This window comes from Lithobates pipiens, unplaced genomic scaffold, assembly GCF_037356315.1.
Source record: "Lithobates pipiens isolate NorthernLeopardFrog02 unplaced genomic scaffold, aLitPip1_a1.2 Scaffold_10, whole genome shotgun sequence".
Taxonomy (NCBI): Eukaryota; Metazoa; Chordata; class Amphibia; order Anura; family Ranidae; genus Lithobates; species Lithobates pipiens.
The window spans coordinates 173098988-173116880 of record NW_027507686.1 but is presented as its reverse complement, the minus strand read 5'-3'; the positions used below and the strand labels follow the sequence as shown (position 1 = coordinate 173116880).

At 41.8% G+C, this 17893-nt stretch overlaps 1 protein-coding gene across 1 annotated transcript in view; it reads left to right on the top strand.

Moving 5' to 3' along the window:
• Positions 1-10823, top strand: part of PNPLA2 (patatin like domain 2, triacylglycerol lipase) — a 74424-nt gene extending 63601 nt beyond the window's left edge. Inside the window, exon 10 of the mRNA XM_077459890.1 lies at positions 1301-10823. Within this exon, the coding sequence (XP_077316016.1) occupies positions 1301-1595 (295 nt within the window). The 3' untranslated portion in view covers positions 1596-10823. The remainder of the gene's footprint in view (positions 1-1300) is intronic.
• Positions 10824-17893: the final 7070 nt, after the last annotated feature.

The window sequence follows — 17893 nt, the reverse complement described above, 5'->3', positions numbered from 1 at the left end:
GTTCTTATCTAGGACAGAGAGCCATGATGTTCAGGAAGCCATCGCTAACCATCAAAAAATGTCTTTTAGCAGTTTAGACTGAACTGTGATTGGGTGTTGTGGGTTCATATTCACCGCTGCTGCTTGATCTCTAAGCCCCCTTTGGGCTTGTGTAAATGGGCAAATGCAGTATGATTTTTCGGTGCGTTGCATTTGACATTTAGTTTGAGAAGCTTCTGAGATCAGTTATGGGTCTTGTTTACAGGCTGTCTAAACCCATTAGTGTAATGTTAGTCATATTTCCTAATTTCAGGTAGCCCAGGTGCAACATGGAGACTTTCATTAAGGTTCTATTCACATTTTATGCAGCAGGAACACGCGTTCCCATTTGCAATTTTGTTTGGCCGATTTTCACACGATCCTGTGTGTTGAGCAGAGGGCAGCCTGGCTACCGTAATGGGATTTTCTATGCTCACTTGTCCTGACAAGTTCAAGGACCAAATTTTGACTCTGAGCCAGTTGCATTTTTACACGCGTGTTTTGCTGTGATTCTTGCAAGTTTTGTTGCACCAAAATTGCACTGCATTTGTGGTGCCGTTAGCATGATTTTAGCATGATTTCGAATCGCAGGCAGAATTGGTGTGATTCTGGCCACGATTCCAAGTTGCATAAGTGTGAATGAAGCCTTACATGATGCCATTCATGTTAATGACAAACTATACACTACGGATGGGTTTCCTGGGTCGAAGCAATATGGCAGGCATTACAATGAACAGACTGTGCACGAGTCCTTACCGTTCATTGACAGGTGCATTTGGTCTTTAGTTGACCTCCTTCTGACCTGCATTTGACGTCCCTCTAAGCTGCACCAACCTGCTTCAAAACGCATCTGCATTTCCATTGACTTGTGATTAAAAACGCGGTTCTGATGGGAACAAATGGATATGGGCCTTTACTCTTTTCTCAATAAAGTTTTTAAGTTGTTAATCAAATGAGGATTGTATATTGTGGTAAGTAAACCTTTATCAACCACCAATGACCTTCTATTTTATAATCTGTTATTAAAAGGCTATATAGTGGTAGCATGGATTTGAATATTATTGTCCACAAAGTGATAAGAAGTGCAAATGCAGTAATCTCAAAAGAGTGGAGATGGGAAGAGAATAAAATGTGTGTAGAGGTCTCGTTTAATGTTATAACTAGCTAATACGTTCATCTGTCCTTCAGAAAGGTGGCCCTCATTGAAAAAGATCATGTTTTCTCTAGAACTTCCAAAGAAATTTGTCATTTTAATTTCTCTTACTATCTCACATTTTTCTAGACTCTACTACCATTTGGAGCTTAGGAGATCTCAGAGCCTTCCTATTCCCTTGGTCCTTGGAGCCAGCGAGTCTTTGCCCAGGTGGATTAGGAGCAGTACCTCCTTAATGGACATGATGCAAAAATGGGAGGAATATCAGAGGCAACTGATACCTGGACTGTTCTGTATCAACGTGGATATGCAGGCTACACTCTACCACCATCAACAGCCACAACAACATCCTGCGCTTTCCATGGATCCTAACAGTCTTCTAATGGTAGAGGTGCCCAAACAAAACAGCTTGGAAGCGCCATGATGGCCAAATATGGATACCAGAGCGCTGCATAATAACCTTATTTTTCAGTGGGTTTTTTAACCAAATGATGTTTGACCAAGGCCACCTATAGGGTTTTTTTTTTTTATAGTTCTATGGTGAAATGGTATTATAAACACAGCTTGACCAGTTTTCATTGGATCTGTATTATCCATCATTGGAAAATGCCAGTGAAGTTTAAACAAGATGGTGCCATTAGAGAATGTTTATGGTCTTGAGGGACCATATTCAGCTAACCACAAAGAAAACGCTGAACTACCAGTGTTATTAATAAGAAGATATGTTGTGGGTATTAAATGTGTCATCAGAAAAGTGTTAAAACTCAACAAAGCAATGCAATTGACAATGAGTAGAAGAATACAAGGTATTGGCTATCATTTCATTAAGTAAGATTGGGTGCGTTTAATTGGCGTCTTTTGTTGGACAGAACATTTTCCAAAGATTCGTGGTGAATTTAATGGTATATGTTTACTATTACTAAAAACCAGCGAGTTCTCTTCTTCATTATATGCTAAATATACTCAATGTCTACAGATAAAATGTGAGCGGACCTGATCTTTTCCTTTGTTTCTAGGTACAACCTGTGCTTGCTATCACCATTAGAGTATTGTGGCGAGTCCAGGCTTTCAGGCTACTTGTTTGAGGATAAGCAGATATCTCTCTGCCCTTCGTTCTCTGGGATATTTGTTTGTCTGTGGCCCCAGGAAGAGTGAAGGCTCTGTGGAATCGTTCAGTTATTGAATTCTATTTCAGTTGGATGACAAATCCAGTTAAGTTCCTGCAGTGGTATGTAGGAATTCCTTGGCAGATAGGCTCCTTAGGGCCTATGACATGGCCTCCAACATACAATTGTATTATCTTAATCCAAATGCCTCTTCAGCCTCACAAACCCCACTTTATAATGTTGGTAACTGTTTTTCTATCTTGGAAGCTCGCAGGTTGGAAGCCTCCTAAAGATGTTCTTATATATACTTGCCTGGTATCATCTACCTTTTTTATATCTACATTTATATTAAGTTAGGTTAAGATTCAGTTTCAAGAGGGTAAGGCATGTTTTCTAGCTTCAGAAGGCTGACTGATATGTGGCAATGTTAGAAATGAGTCGCTGTGCAGAACTACATCAAGTAAAATGTTCTCCAGCAATTTTTCATTTTTGAAGGGCCTATTTACATTTGTTTAGTGCATCCACACACATTATGTTGCATTCTGTTAAGATGGCCCATTCATTTTAACTGGGTTGCCATCACATGTCTTCCCTTGTCATATGTTGCGGCATGGTACAACAAATGGATGGTGCCGCAATGTACCAAAGTGTGTAACTTGTGTTTATTGCAACACAAACATGTAACAAATGTATCATTGATTAAGAGGGGAAAGTATGTTGATTTTTTTTCATGCATAGAATACTCTGAAAGGCATTGAAGGAGTAATCCTTCATCACATACATTTAAACCATATTTGTCATAAAAGCCCAAACTCCATCTAAAACTTTGATTTGGTTGGGTGGAGAAGCATTTATCGTTGTGTGTAATGGAATTCAGAAAAGTTACCTCCCTTCATTTCATGTTCTGGTGTCACATTGAAAATATTTCCAATGGGCACACCGTTCAAATCTCAGTTCTTATCTTTCCAAGCAGCATTAAAAATGCTTTGGTTGGAATTGGACTGAACTTCTTAATTTCAAATGTGATTACAAAAACAATGGTAAATCTTTACCATAGATGGGTACACATACATACACGTGTGCGTATGTGTGCCCATCTATGATCATCTAATATGATATTGATAGAATATATATATATATATATATATATATATATATATATATACATACATATAATCTATCTCTTTATATTAAAATGATGCCCTCTTCTTAATGGTCAGGTATATTGAAGAATAGAAGGCAAGGCTCCTTTCAGACTTGTAGCACTCTTTCTTATTGCCCTCTGAAAAGCAATCTCTGGCAGTATAGTAGTGGCGCTACTGCTGCCTCCCAAACACCATTTCTTTTTTAAACTTTACTTGTAAAGGACCGTGTTGCAACTGTGAGCCAAACATTCATCTTGCGGTTTTGGTACAGCCCCATTGAACTCATTTGGTGAGTGTGACAGGCGGTACCAACTGTCAAACTATGAACCCGAAGTTAAAAATGCCGTGGCCGTGAAGCATTGTGGCTGCAGAACACATACTGTTATTGTTAGGGTTGGAGGTCGAGGGCAGTAAAACTGCGGCTCAGCTGCCTGTTTTTTACCACCCCCGACCACCTGTCTGAAAGAGACATGAAGGTTTAATGTGCAGCAAGTTACTAACTTCTGTTTTTTTGGGCACACCAAAGGCTGACTTACACCAGGCCCTTCGTGCCACGTTGGACGGTGTTGCCCAATACAGACAAAGTGCAAGGACAAGGAGAAGTCCTTGCTTTGCATAGGACCTGTTCGCACTAAAGCACTGCATTGGTATGAGCTGTGATAAAATTACGTAGGCATTTTTTTGCATTGCTTGGCACCGCAATGTGTTGGCAGGGGCTGCTGTTTGGAGACTTTCTACACAGCGCATACATGTAACCACACATTTTAGTGCTGTTCTGGTGTAAACCAGCCCTAAAAATGTACAAGTATGGTTTCTATGGGCAATGCCTTCCTCCTGTCTAGTTCACACTTTTGCTTGAATGGGCTTTATTAATGCGGTAATATCCTTTTTGACAGGATTCTCTCCGGTCCCAGCAGAGTAAAAAAAAAAGAATCACACGAATTGGAATGGGTTAACAGACTGAAAGTAGCCTTCCTTCTGACACTTAGATAATTGTGGCCCTTGTATTTTTATTTTAGAGAAATGCTCTATGCCATGTTTTTTTTTTTTTTTTTTTTTTTTTTTTTTTTTTTTTTCTTTTAGCACTGGAATTATAAAACCTTTGTACAAAATCGGCATCTTAAATTTCTATTTTTATTTATTACTTTTTTGTTTTGTACAGCTTTATTTTATGTTGTTAATGTACTTCTTAACTATTACAGTTATATTTACTAACATAGACGGCCTTCTATACACAATATATATTCATTTCTCCCATGTATCAAAGTGGTTGATACAAGGAAGATGAAGCAAAATGTTTTCTTTTACCCTGGGGGGGTCTTTTGGTCTCAAGACTTTCTTTCTACCTCAAATTTAAACACAGCTGCTGTGATTTGCCAATAAAATAAAATCACTGTTGCATCCTGAAACCAGCATATGGTCAATATAGTGTGTTTTTATGTATTTATTTTGGCAGCATTAATACTGCGATTTGCCTGAACTACACCCACCTGAATGTGTGGGGTGATCCTGCTTCTACAACGACGTATCTTGCTGTGAAAATTGTACTGTCCTCTAATCACACCAATAACCACTGTTTCCTCCAGTTATCTGGCATGCCTTTTTTACTAGTAGATCTTATTTGCACACTTTATCCAAAACTGGAATATTGTACTGTACCTGTGGACTTTACTCATCTACATTTTAAGGCTTTTTTTTTTTTTTTTTATGTATAGTGGGGAAGTATTAGTACCTCCTCCACCCCTTTTTTTTCCTTGCTACCTCTGTCTCCATTTGGGAGATTTTTTTTTTTTTTTTTTTAAATCTGTTGTGACAAATGTCAATTAAAAATGAGGGTAAATCTCTATTTTCTGTCTGAGAGGTGTCAGAAGAGAATGGCAGAAATCCCATTCCCCTTCCCCCAAACAGACAAAGCAACAGTAAAAACAAATGATTAAATTTTTAGCACCTCTGTCTGTATTTTTTAATGTTTGTGTCCCCATGAAGGACATTTCCCCTCCACTTAGGGTTCTTTCAGATAGACGGTCAGGGGTGGTGAAAACAGACAGCTGAGCCATGGTTTTACCACCACCCAGCCACCCGCCTGCAGTGTACCGAACAGGGCTATACTAAATGTCGTGGCTACAGCATTTTTAATTTCGGAATGCAATGCATGTTGTTGTGGTGCGGAATTGAGGCATTACAGGTTTTAAATGAGGAGGTGATACGTTTCCTCACCACCTGTCAAATGCCTTCTGATGCACGATCTGAACACAGATTGCTCTTCAGAGGACATTCAAAGTGTGAGGAGCCTGTACTGTACAGGTTGGGAAAACCTAACCCCTGTGTGAGGATCCAGACAGAATAAAAAAAAATCTGACAAAACCAAATTTAAACCGCATTTGAAGTCTGAAACGTCTAAGAGCACAAAGTGTGAACAACACCAGTTTTCAGAATCCAAAAATACAAGTTCATTATTTTTGTTTCGAATGACACAAGGTGTAACAGGTTATGGTGATTGCAGAGCCCCCCTTTATGAGAATGGCTCACTTTGTGCTCCTAGATGTTTTGGATTTGGCCCTGGGTGCATTCTGAGAGCCCTCTAGTGTATGGGGACCACTGTGCTCCCTGAGTCAAGGCCTCTTGTTTTGATCACAGATTAAGAGCAATCAAATTTTGGATCCAGTGCCTCACTTGTGCCCCAAACATTTATAACCTGACAAAGTCTAACATTATCTATTTAAAAAAAAAAAAAAAAAACATTTAGAGGCATACCATATTGTTTAGAATGATTGTATCTTCATAATTCTTGGTATGGAGGCATTGTATGTTCAGAATAGCACTAGATGATTTGTATTGCCCATATGGTTACATGTTGGGTTGAAAAGACACAAATCCATTGAGTTTAACCAATAGAATACAATCTGCAGTATATCTATCACACCTTTTTGTTATATTCACACATATTACAATTTGTGCCTTTTTTAAGCTAGCCATACATGGCTCCATTTTCTCTGATTCAGTAGAGCCCCCCATCCACGCTAAACTGTGTGGAAGGAGGACTCTCCATTGCTAACTATTGTATTCAGGCAGCTGCAGCACCCAAGTACCCGAACAGATAGGACGCAGTAACTGTTTTGCTGGTAACTTTCCACTTGGCTCCGTTAAAATTAATTGCCGTTCATTGATCCAGGTGGTGCAAGGGTCACCCACTACTCAAATTTCAGCTAGAATCAAGCCAAACTTCAAGCCATCTATGGCTAGCCTTAAGTCCTGTGCAAACTATTAGATTTTCTGGAGATTTTTTTCTTCACATTTACCAAAACCATATAATATGAGGTCAAAACTTAATAGTTTAAATTTGCAATCAGGCAGACCCTTGCACTAGATGGTTTTGATAAATCTAAAGACAAAAATCTGCAGAAAATCTAATGGTGTGTGTGTATGAGGTCTTACTGATGGGTAAAGCTACTTTCACACTGAGGCGCTTTACAGGCGCAAGGGCATTCACACTGGAGTGGTGCGCTTGCAGGACGGTTAAAAAGTCCTGCAAGCCGCATCTTTGCTGCACTGTAGGAGCGGTGTATTCACCGCTCCTAAAGCGCCCCTTCCCATGGAAAACAATTGTGCAGTGGCACTAAACCGCCAGCATAGTGCCGCTGCAGCGGCGCTATGCCGGTGGTTTTAACTTTTTTTTTTTTTTTTTTTTTTTTTTTTTTGCCGCTAGTGGGGGTTAAAACCACCCCGAATATGGGTGTAACATGGTATGAAAGGTGAACATTTCCTTTTAACACTGGTCCATTCAAACCACTGACAAGTGACAACCATGTTATCCATGGATGTAGTCATGACTACTTGTTGCTTGCAAAACAGATAGTACTAGATGCAGACTTGAAGTGTTAACCCAAAAAAAATAAAAAAAATAAATGATCCTGCTCCTTTTTAAAGCATGTTATGACACCCTGCTTGTCCTGTGTCATTTGGCCCCCTGTAACACCTAAAAAAACCAAAAACAAAAAAAAAAAAACCTGGCTGATCCTGCCAGTTTCTCCCCATGCCTCTGTAAACTGACCACGGCAGATCATGGCTGCTGAGACCAGACACCGTGGTCAGTTTACATGCCTCTGTCATCAGCAGCCTGCTATCTGCTCCTGTGTCCTCCTCCCCCCTCCCATCTCGGTGTGTGAGCTGCCGCCCCCTCCCCCCTCCTGCTGCCCTCATAACACTAACCCTTATACACCATCAGCACTGCCTCCTATTGCAGTGTCCACCTCTGTGAATGATCAATAAATATAAATGCTGTAAATACCTCATTTAAGAGCCAAGATTGCGATCACATGACCAGCCAGCTCTCTCCTCTCCTCCTCCCCTCCATACTGACATCAGCAGAGGAATCTCAGCCCCACCCGCTGCATCTCTCAGAGGAGGAAAGGAGAAAGCTGGCCAGTCATGTGATCACAATCTCAGCTGTGAAATTAGGCATTTGCAGCATTTATTTTTAAAAATCACTCTGGCCCCTTGTTCAAAATGTCAGTATCAAAAAAGCTATTTTTATCACTATATCTGTAACTTTGACCAAGCTTCCAGTGCTCTTGGCTTTGTAATCGCCATGAGATAACCCTGTATAATTATTAAACAGTGGGGCAGTGTGGTATTTTATTAAAGCTTACCTTGGCTGTACACTGATCAGAATTCAGCCGCTCCAGCAGAAACTGGACGAATTTTGATTGGCGCGTGGGCTCTACAGAAGTTGATTGTTTAATTGATATCTGTTGAAGGGACAAATTTTCCATCGATCAGGGGCTGCAGCTGCTGATCCGTGTATTCTGACAGCAACTTGTTCCTCTGTCAGAATACAGTGTCCCAGTGGGAGAGATTCATCCAGCCACCTCAATTGTGTAGAATCTTTTTTTTTTTCTTTCTTTCTTTCTTTCTTTCTTTCTTCAGCGCATTTGATAAAAAAAAAATAAAAAAATTCCAGTACAGGTGCTTATCATTAGCGTTTGTTTTTACAGTTTATCCTGTGAAATAGGTTTACCACTTTCATGCAAACAACTTGCAGGATAGTCAAGAGATCATTAACATAATTTAACCATTGCTGCAGCACCTTAGGAGTAAGTAAAAAATAAAAATGTAAAGGATCAGCATATTTATTACTGTATTTGCAGCCTGGACAAATTACAAGAATTGAGACAGTTCAATTTGGCATTGAGGTTTTTCAACATTAAAACTTACTGTTCTAGTGTTATTTCTTTAGTAAATGAATTCTAGGGCTTCAAAGAACATTGTAAACATGTATTGCGGTTCTTGCTGATAACATGTAAACCTTCCTATCAGTCTCGCTATAGAAACATTTAACAGGCGTCACAGATAAGAACAGATAAGAACCGTTGGATATATATGTCCAGTTCATACATCCTATGCAGGAAGCCAGTAATTTAATATTGAGGCCTACACAGATCAGTGTGACGTGCCATATTTTAATTTGTTAACATTTTAGTATCTCTATAGCAAAAGATGGATTTGCCCCAAGGGAATCTTAAGTCGCTGTATTGCAAAAATGAAAACTTGCAAAATTTTCAATGCTTGTATGTATAAAACTCTATAAATATTTTGCAGTATAGGATGTAGTCTGAGACAGAACTGGCCAATAAATGTAATACAACATTTTTATACTGAATGATCACCAGGCCCAGGGCTCTATACTACAACATTACAAAACTTGTTAGTCCAGATTTAGTTACTTTGCAGTAGAAGTGTGCATTGCCACATTTCCAGTAGCACTACCAGTGTAACTTGTGCTGCAATTTATGCAGACTTCCATTAGGGTTCTCCTACATGGGCATATCCACAAACCTGCTACTGTGCCATAAAATAAATTGGCAATAATGTCTGGCATTGATCATAGGCTTTGTACCTAACCTAAGAATACTAAAGTCTTGCATTGTGTTAGCCATTGCTTCATGCACAAGGTTTGTACTTTAAAGGTATATCTATTATTGGCCAATAATGGGTATCACTTAAAGGGGAGCTTCACTCCTTGTTTAATCCCTCTTCTTTTCTTTCCCCCTCTTACCTTGTCCACACAGTTGTCCTAAACAAAAAATACGTACATGCCCAGCAAATTACTGTTGTCCTAATCCATTGATACACTGCTGCATGCCAGGTCCTGAGCCGCTATTTTCCTTTCTGATGTCATCGGGATTTTGCTGTTCCTAGTTCGGGATGACATGCTGACAGGTCCAACCTCCTCCTGCCTTTTTTGAAGCTGACCTGGGACATGCAAATCCCTGGAGGCTTCAGAAGTGCAGGAGACGTCATTCATGACTAGGTGAGAATGGGGGGGGGGGGGGGGGCACAGTGCAGTTTAAAAAAAATAAAATAAAAAATAAAATGGAAAAACTTAAAATAAAATGGCTTTTTATATTGTATGGATTGGGGTTGTAAGGATAAAAGGTGTTTTGTATGAGTCCACTTTTAAGTTCTAGAATAGAAAGGTGAATTGAAATATTGATGGCAGCAACCCACAGTAATTGCAGACAATCACACAGTGCCAAAGTATTTGCAGTTATATGGGGTTTGTCCCTGTTTGGAAAGTCTGAATCGGATCTTGAAAGTTGTGCACACACACCATACGAAAAATGAATGATCATGCCTCATACAGAAATATATTATATATATATATATTATAATTTTTTTTTTTTTTTTCTTATAGTGCCTACCCTACTCGTAAAAGAAAAAATGTTTTCCGTAGTGGCTTTTTTTTTTTTTTTTTCCCCTTTCTTTCATGGAGCCTTCCAGTCAGGTCCTGGAAAAACTAAAAGCTTGTGTGAAGGGGCCCTTACATGTAGCAAACCCTTTGTTTCTTCACAAACCACAATATTTTAGCACTGCTAATATTTTAGCAGTGATTTGTTTTGTTTTGCTTTTTATATGTTCCTAGAAAGACCAGGTTTTTCACATTTTGTGTATTCTATATCTCAAGTTGTTGCATTTGTGTCTTTTTTGTATTTCCGTTTTTATTTTTGTTTTTTAATGTTTTATTTAATAAGGCTAATACCAGTGTGCAAAGTCGCCAACCAACAATTTTTGATTATCCTGACTGATCTAAACTCATGGAAGGCAAATTTGATTGCCTGCTTTGGTACAGCACTTTGCACATCATCGTTTTTCTTTGCAATGTCTTCGTAATTACATGTGGTTCAATATATATCTACATAGCCTATGCAGTCTTATTGGGGCTAAAGTATTTATGCATAGGTGAGTGTGATCCCACATACAAATGATCCTGTGTTGTACTATATATGTATATAGATTTCACTGTTGCTGCACTTTCTCCTTCCGATCTGACACTGTCAGCTGTTAAAATGTAACTAACAATTTCTATGTATGTACATAAACATTAAATGTCTGATTGCACAATGCCTTTGTTCTGTCGTTTGTGGGCAGGGAATGTCACCTGTGAAAGGCACTCTGCGTTACAGGTGCAGTAAATCGCATGTAAACGATTTTGTTCCTTATTTTATGAACGTGCAACAGAAAATTGTACCAACTCTTGCAGCATACGAATGGGTGTCTGTTAAAGGGGACCTGTACTGATTAAAATATATGGGCTAGCCCCACTGACCTTTCTTAAATGACCTGGTTGTTAAACTGACTTATTGACTTTAATGAATTCCCAGTAACTGACACAGAACAAGCATGCAGGCACTGGAAGTCTGCACACCTTAAAGTGGTAGTAAACCGCCGGCAATTTTAATTTTTAACCTGCAAGGCAAAGTTCTAAAATGCTATTATGCATCGCGTACTAGCACATTATGTGAAACTTAAAAAGAAGCCCTTCTAGCAGGGAGCTGTCGCCGCTGATTGGGCTTTCACCTTCACCCGGTCTTCCTTCTGGGTTCGCATACTCTGGCTGTGTGAGTGGCTGGAGTGGCGGTGATGTCACTCCCATGCATGCGCAGAGGAGCCACTGTTTACAGAACAAGATTCTAAAGGAACAGCCCGGTAGGCCATTCCTTCAGAGCGCATGTGATGGTGATGTCACCAGCTGCATATACAGTAAATATCTCCTAAACTATGCACGTGTAGGAGATATTTGAGGTGCCTATAGGTAAGCCTCATAATACATACACATAATACAACAGGTCTAAAAAAAAAAAAAAAAAAAAAAAAAAATGAAGTTCAATAGCCAGTAGCCAATAGCTTCCAACTCTCGTAGTTGAATCTGAGCATGCGTGAGTTTTTGCGCATCGGAAATTGCATACACACGAATGGATTTTCGGATAGGAATTTTTTCCAACCAAAAAATTGAGAACATGCTCTCAATCTTTTGCTGGCCGAAATTTGGCCAGCAAAAGTCCGATGGAGCATATGCATGATCACATTTTCCGACAAAAAGCTCTCATCTGTCTTTTGCTGGCCGACTTTCTGATTGTATGTACGTGGCATTAGTGTTTGTACCCACATATTGCCCACCTCTGGGTCTCTCCACACACCTTCTCTGAGCTTGATGTCGGGGAGTTGGCCAATTGAGTATCAGTAAAAAAAGAGAGGATGGGGCAGGCGCAATCCACTCTCCCTCAATTCGATTGGAGGAGGGAGCAGGGGAGTGGCTTGCCGTGTGGCTGTGTGCTTGACTGAACACACAGTGTGCTGGAGCATATTTGTTCCAGGACAATGACAAAGTACTGAAACCAATGACAGCCAAATAAATAGCATTTTCAGAAAAAGATCGGCAACAGCCTAAATATTCATTTCAGTAAACGTATTTTTAAAAATGAGGCTCAGTATTAACAATTCAGAATTTTATGAAAAGTATAGGCACTGCTGTTGCTGACTTTGAACAAGCACTAATTCTGTCATCCTCCTCTCTTTTTAGTACTCCTCACCTGATTATTTTTGACTCCGTAGTTTACTAAAACAAGAAATACTGATTACCGGCTTCTATTTACATCATATGATTGACTGACAGCTGGTCACGTGGTAAAGGGCTGGGATCAGCCCTTTACTCTGATCTGTAATCAGACTCGATAATCAGAGCGTGATGCCCGCACATGGATGCTTTACTGGCAATTTAACCCTGGCTATAGCCAAAATACGGCTACAGCACAGGCTTATAATGGTTTACAGCCACTATCAGGGATATGCAATTAGCGGACCTCCAGCTGTTGCAAAACTACAAGTCCCACCATGTCTCTGGGTGTCATACTTGTGGCTGTCAGTCTTGCTATGCCTCATGGGAATTGTAGTTCTGCAACAGCTGTAGGTCTGCTAATTGCATATCCCTGCCTTATATACGTAATACACTGAACTCTAACAAATCCTCTTACATAAGCTGAACCTGTTTATCTGCAGCTCTCACTTAAATGCAAAGTACGCAGATCAAAGGCTTTTTGTCAGCAGTAGAAGGGGGGGGGGGGGGGGGACTTGATGTTACACACGGCTCAGCTAGAGCAGAGAGATTCAGTGCAACCTGAGAGCTGAGTGCAAGGAATGGACACCCTCTACACACAATTATTCAGGGAAAATTCACAGCTGAGGCTGTCGGTCACCTGTTGTATGCTGTAGAGGAGGTGGGACCATCATCCAGGATGCTGCAGAGCTGACATAGACTATTATCAGTGACTCGTACAGATAACTGATGGAAGAGACAGCAGAGAGAAATTACAATGGGGTTTATTTACTAAAGGCAAATCCACTCTTCACTACAAGTGCAATTGAAAGTGCAGTCACTGTAAATCTGAGGGGAAGAGCTGAACTCAGGGGAAGCTCTGCTGATTTTATCATCCAATCCCGTACAAGCAAAAATGCTGTTTTTTATTTTCCTTGTATGTCCCCCTCGGATCGACAGCGACTTTACCTCCAAGTGCACTTGCAGTGCAAAGTGGATTTGCCTTTAGTAAATAAAACCCACTGGGTGCTTTGGCTTTAGCCCACGATCGGCTTAAAATGGGTCCCAGGAGTACAGAACAAACCGCACTCCTATGATCCATAGAAGAAGTACAGCCAAAAAAACAAACTATATTTTCTTGAATAAACAAAATTCTGTGTGGGATTGAACTGTGAATGTGCGTTTTGTTTAGGGAAAAAAAAATCCTACATATTCTAATGCACAAATTCTAGGCAAAAAGTAAACCTGTTTAATACATCTGGGCTGACATTCAAGCTCCAAGCCTGGATAAAACTTTAATGGCTTTGGAACTAAATTATTTGACTCAATAATGGGATCGAATGCTCAGACAAATGATATTTCAGAATTCCCTAATGAACATTCAACAAATTCTACTGTTGTGGCCAGTTTGCATTTTACCTATAGGTAAGCCTATAAAAAGGCTTACCCATAGATACAGATAATATCTTCTAAACGTGCACCATTTAGGAAATATTTACTTTGGAAGCAGCCGGGGACATCCCTGGCGCATGCGTTTTGAAGGAATGGCATACCTGTGCTGTTCCATCAGAGCCGTACCACAAACAGCTCAGCCATTCATATCATCGAAGCCCAGGAATCTGCAAGGAAGACTGGATGAAGATGGAAGTGCCTACAGTAGTGACAGAGTGCTGTGGAGGGCTTTGTTTTCAGGTATGTCTGTCATAATGTGCTAGTATGCATTGCATGATGATTTAAACTGCCCCGGGCCTGTTGTGCGTTTTTTTTTTTTTTTTTTTTTTTTGCTGCGGTTTCCTACCACTTTAAAGCAGAACTTCATCCACTTTAAAGTGGTTGTATACTCATTTTTTTAACTTTTACCTACAGGAAAGCCTATAATAAGGCTTACCTGTAGGTAAAAAAAAATCTCCTAAACCTGTACGATTTAGGAGATAATCCCCTCGGTATGCGCCGCTGACTGCAGTGGCGCATGCGCACAAGGGGATTCTCGGCTGAAAGTCCGGCAGTGGCCGGCCCGGCTGGGATGAAATCTCCTGTGCGCATGCGCGGGAGTGACGATATCGCGGCTCCGGCCACTCACAGCGCCGGAGCCGCGATACCCGGAAGAAACACCGAGGGAGCATGTCAGCTCCCTCGGCCTGGATCGGGCCAGATGTCGGGGCCTTGTTCTAAGGTAAGTATTTCATAATGAGCTAGTATGCGGTGCATACTAGCTCATTATGCCTTTTGCTTTGCAGGTGGTAAAAAAAAAAACTTACCGGGTTTACTACCGCTTTAAGTTTTGGCACTACATTTTGGGGGTGGAGTTGGGGGTTGGGAAGTGCTTACCTGGTTTTGTCAGGTATCTGCTTCCACGTCTACTCGGATAGTGGCAGCAATCCGAGCAGAAGTTTTTATTCCCTGAACAGCACATAGAATTTCTAGGAAAAAGTAATCCTGATTTTGGCCTTTTTGTTATACAAGGGCAATCGTTCCATCGATGGGGGACGAGCACAGTAGCTCAAGCCACTGGCTGGGGTCCTCATTGGATAGATAGCAGCGCAGCCATTCTCTCCCACTGCTGCCAATCCAATCCAGTGGCACGGGAGCCGGTGGGGTTGGGCCAAGTCCTGCTGTCTGTGTCAATGGACGCAGCAGCAGGACTCGGGAGCACGCCCGCACGGGTGTCCCCTTGGAATGTGGGTCTCCGAGGGGGCAATCAATGCGGGGAGGAGCTAGGAGCGCCACTGGGGGACCCCAGAACAGGAGGATCAGGGGCCACTCTGTGCAAAACCCTTGCACAAAGGAGGCAAGTATGACATGTTTAAAAAAAAAGAACAAGGAAAACAAACCTTTACAACCCCTTTAATATTGATTAGACCCTGGGCAAACATTTTCTTTGCCCGCCCCACATGCACTTTCACTCTCCACCTGCTTTAAACATACAAGAAATAGCTAAACTCAAAATCAGTTGAGTGTAGCAGATCAGGCAGCAATTGTGATTGGTTGCTAGATAAAACAGCATAACATTACTACTCTGCTTAGTCGTTAGAGCTTATAACACACAATTTTTGCTTGCTGAATGGTTGCTAGAGGTTACAGCACATAATTTCTGCTTGCTGATTGGTTGCTAAAGGTTACTGCACATCATCACTGCTCACCGATTGGTGACTGGGGGGGGGGTGATCAGTGGTGGGGGTGTAATGGTATTAATGGCAGTTCGGGGGGGGGGGGGTTGATGGTATCAGTGGCAGTGCTGGGGGATGGGATGAGTGGCAGTGCTTGGAGGGGGGTGGGATCAGTAGCAGTGCTTGGGGGTGGAAATGGGAGTGCTTGGGGGGGGGGGATCAGCAGCAGTGCTGGGTGAAGATAGAATCAGTGACACTCACTTGCTGTCACCTGTCAGTCAATGTTCATTCAGTTCCGCCTGCCTGTATGTGAGGGGGGAGGGGAGAGGGGTGAGTGAAAGAAGGAGAGGGTTAGAGATAGAGGGAGGTGAGAGACAGGGGTAAAAGAGAGGGAGGTGAGAGACAGGGGTATAAGATTGGGAGGTAAGAGAGTGGGTGAGAGAAAAAGGGGGTGAGAGGGGTCAGGGAGACAGGGGTGAGAGAGAAATGGTTGATCGGTCAGAGGGGGTGAGAGAGTGCGAGGGAGAGGGTTAGAGATAGAGGGAAGTGAGAGAGAGGTAAAAGAGGGAGGTGAGGTAAGAAAGGGGGTGAGAGAGAGCGGAGTCAGGGAGAGAGGGGTGAGAGAAATGGTTGATCAGTCAGAGGGGGTGAGAGAGGGGTCATAGGGGGAGAGAGGGGTGAGAGAGAGGGTTAGAGATAGAGGGCGGTGAGGAGAGGGGTAAGAGAGATGGAGGTAAAAGAGCGGGTGAGAGAGGGGTCAGAGAGGTTGGTGAGTGAGAAAGGGGGTGAGAAAGAGATGGGTCAGAGGCAGAGTGAGAGAGAGAAGGGGGTGAGGGGTCAGACGGGGATGAGAGAGGGGTCAGATAGGGGGTTGAAAGAGAGAGAGGGGGGGTGAGAGAGGGGTCAGATGGGGTTGAGAGAGAAAGAGGGGGGGTGAGAGAGGGGTCAGGCAGGGGGTTGGGGGAGAGAGGGGTCAGACGGGGTTGAGAGAGGGGTCAGATAGGGGGTTGTGAGAGAGGGGTCAGAGAGTGAGGGGGTGAGAGAAAGAGACCCCTAGCCCTGTCTGCAGTCCCTCTTGTGCACCCCTTGTCTGTGGGTAGGTGTCTGTGGGTAGGTGTGTGTGAACTGGAACCTGCCGTAGCCATAGAGGTTTGCAAGCTCTAATCAGGTATAAAATGAGGTGTAAGATGACAATATGGATGCATATCTTCACGGACATGGAAATGTTGTGCAGATTTCCAGTGTAGTTCCAGGGAACCCGCACATTAGGAGGGGAAGGTTATTTCCACGTGCAACTGGTATAAATCCTGAATCCACAGGCAGATCATACATCTAATCCATTGAAGTATATTTACTTAATGTCTTAATGTTTATTGTTAATTGTTTTATTCAGAACTGCAATACATTCTACAGCACAATAAACAGAGTTAAGTATACAGTCAGTACATAACAAATAGTAAGAGTGCTCTGCTTGTAACAACAGTCCATTATGTCATTGTTTCTCAGGACTCAAATATCCCGTAACAGGTTTGCCTGTGACAATGCTTGAAAATTCCAGGGGATGCGGCCAACGAAGAGACAAACTTTATATCTGGTCCAAAGAAAAAAGGGGGAATATGTGGGACTTTGAATGAGACGCAACGGGGGAATATTGCTCCTCCATCCCTGGTTGCTTATGCAAAAAAGAGGGGGGGAGGGGGGGACCTTATCTTGATGTAGCTTGATGTTCCAGCCCTTTTTTTTATTTTTATTTACCCCCCCCCCCCTTTCCATATTTTCACTAAATGACAAGCCTAAGATCGTTTTTATAAACTTTTGTTGATTGCTCCACACTCCAGACCATGTGCCTTAAGGCTCATGCCCCGTGTGTTGGCCCCCGGCCTTGGTCGAAGGGTTACTGTTGATCAACAGTACGTCCTTTAAAACACATTCCATATGTGTACTTGTTCACGCTGTTTTGTTTTGAGCCTTCTGTTGGTATCCCCTGCGTGGGAATGTTGCATTTGTATTCTTTTTTATATTTCAATAAAAATATTGTACCAGAAAATACCGGGGGATGTAGAGTCGGAGCCTCCAATGGACACTGTACTAAGGGCTCGTTCACCCCAGAACACTATGCTAGAAACGTTCTGTGCTCATTTCCTGTAACAAGTTTAAAACACAGTGGGTGTGCGATCTGCTGTGTGTCTCAGTATAATCCTAATGATAGGATAGTGCAGTGCACTTTTGATAAACAGTGCATGCACTTCTTTTAGTGCAATTCAGTGTGATTTCAGCCTGTTTAAATGAATGTAATCAACATATACATAGATAAGGAAAAAATCAAATAAAACTCGCCATCTTCTTTCCTTGACAATGACAGTGGGGTGGAGTTTGTGGCCAGTGACGTTGTGGCACACGCTGGCCCCATCTTTGTTTCTGGCAATGCAAGTTACTGATATCCACATGTAAGTGTATAAGTTAAATACATTTTATTGGTTGCACTATGAGGT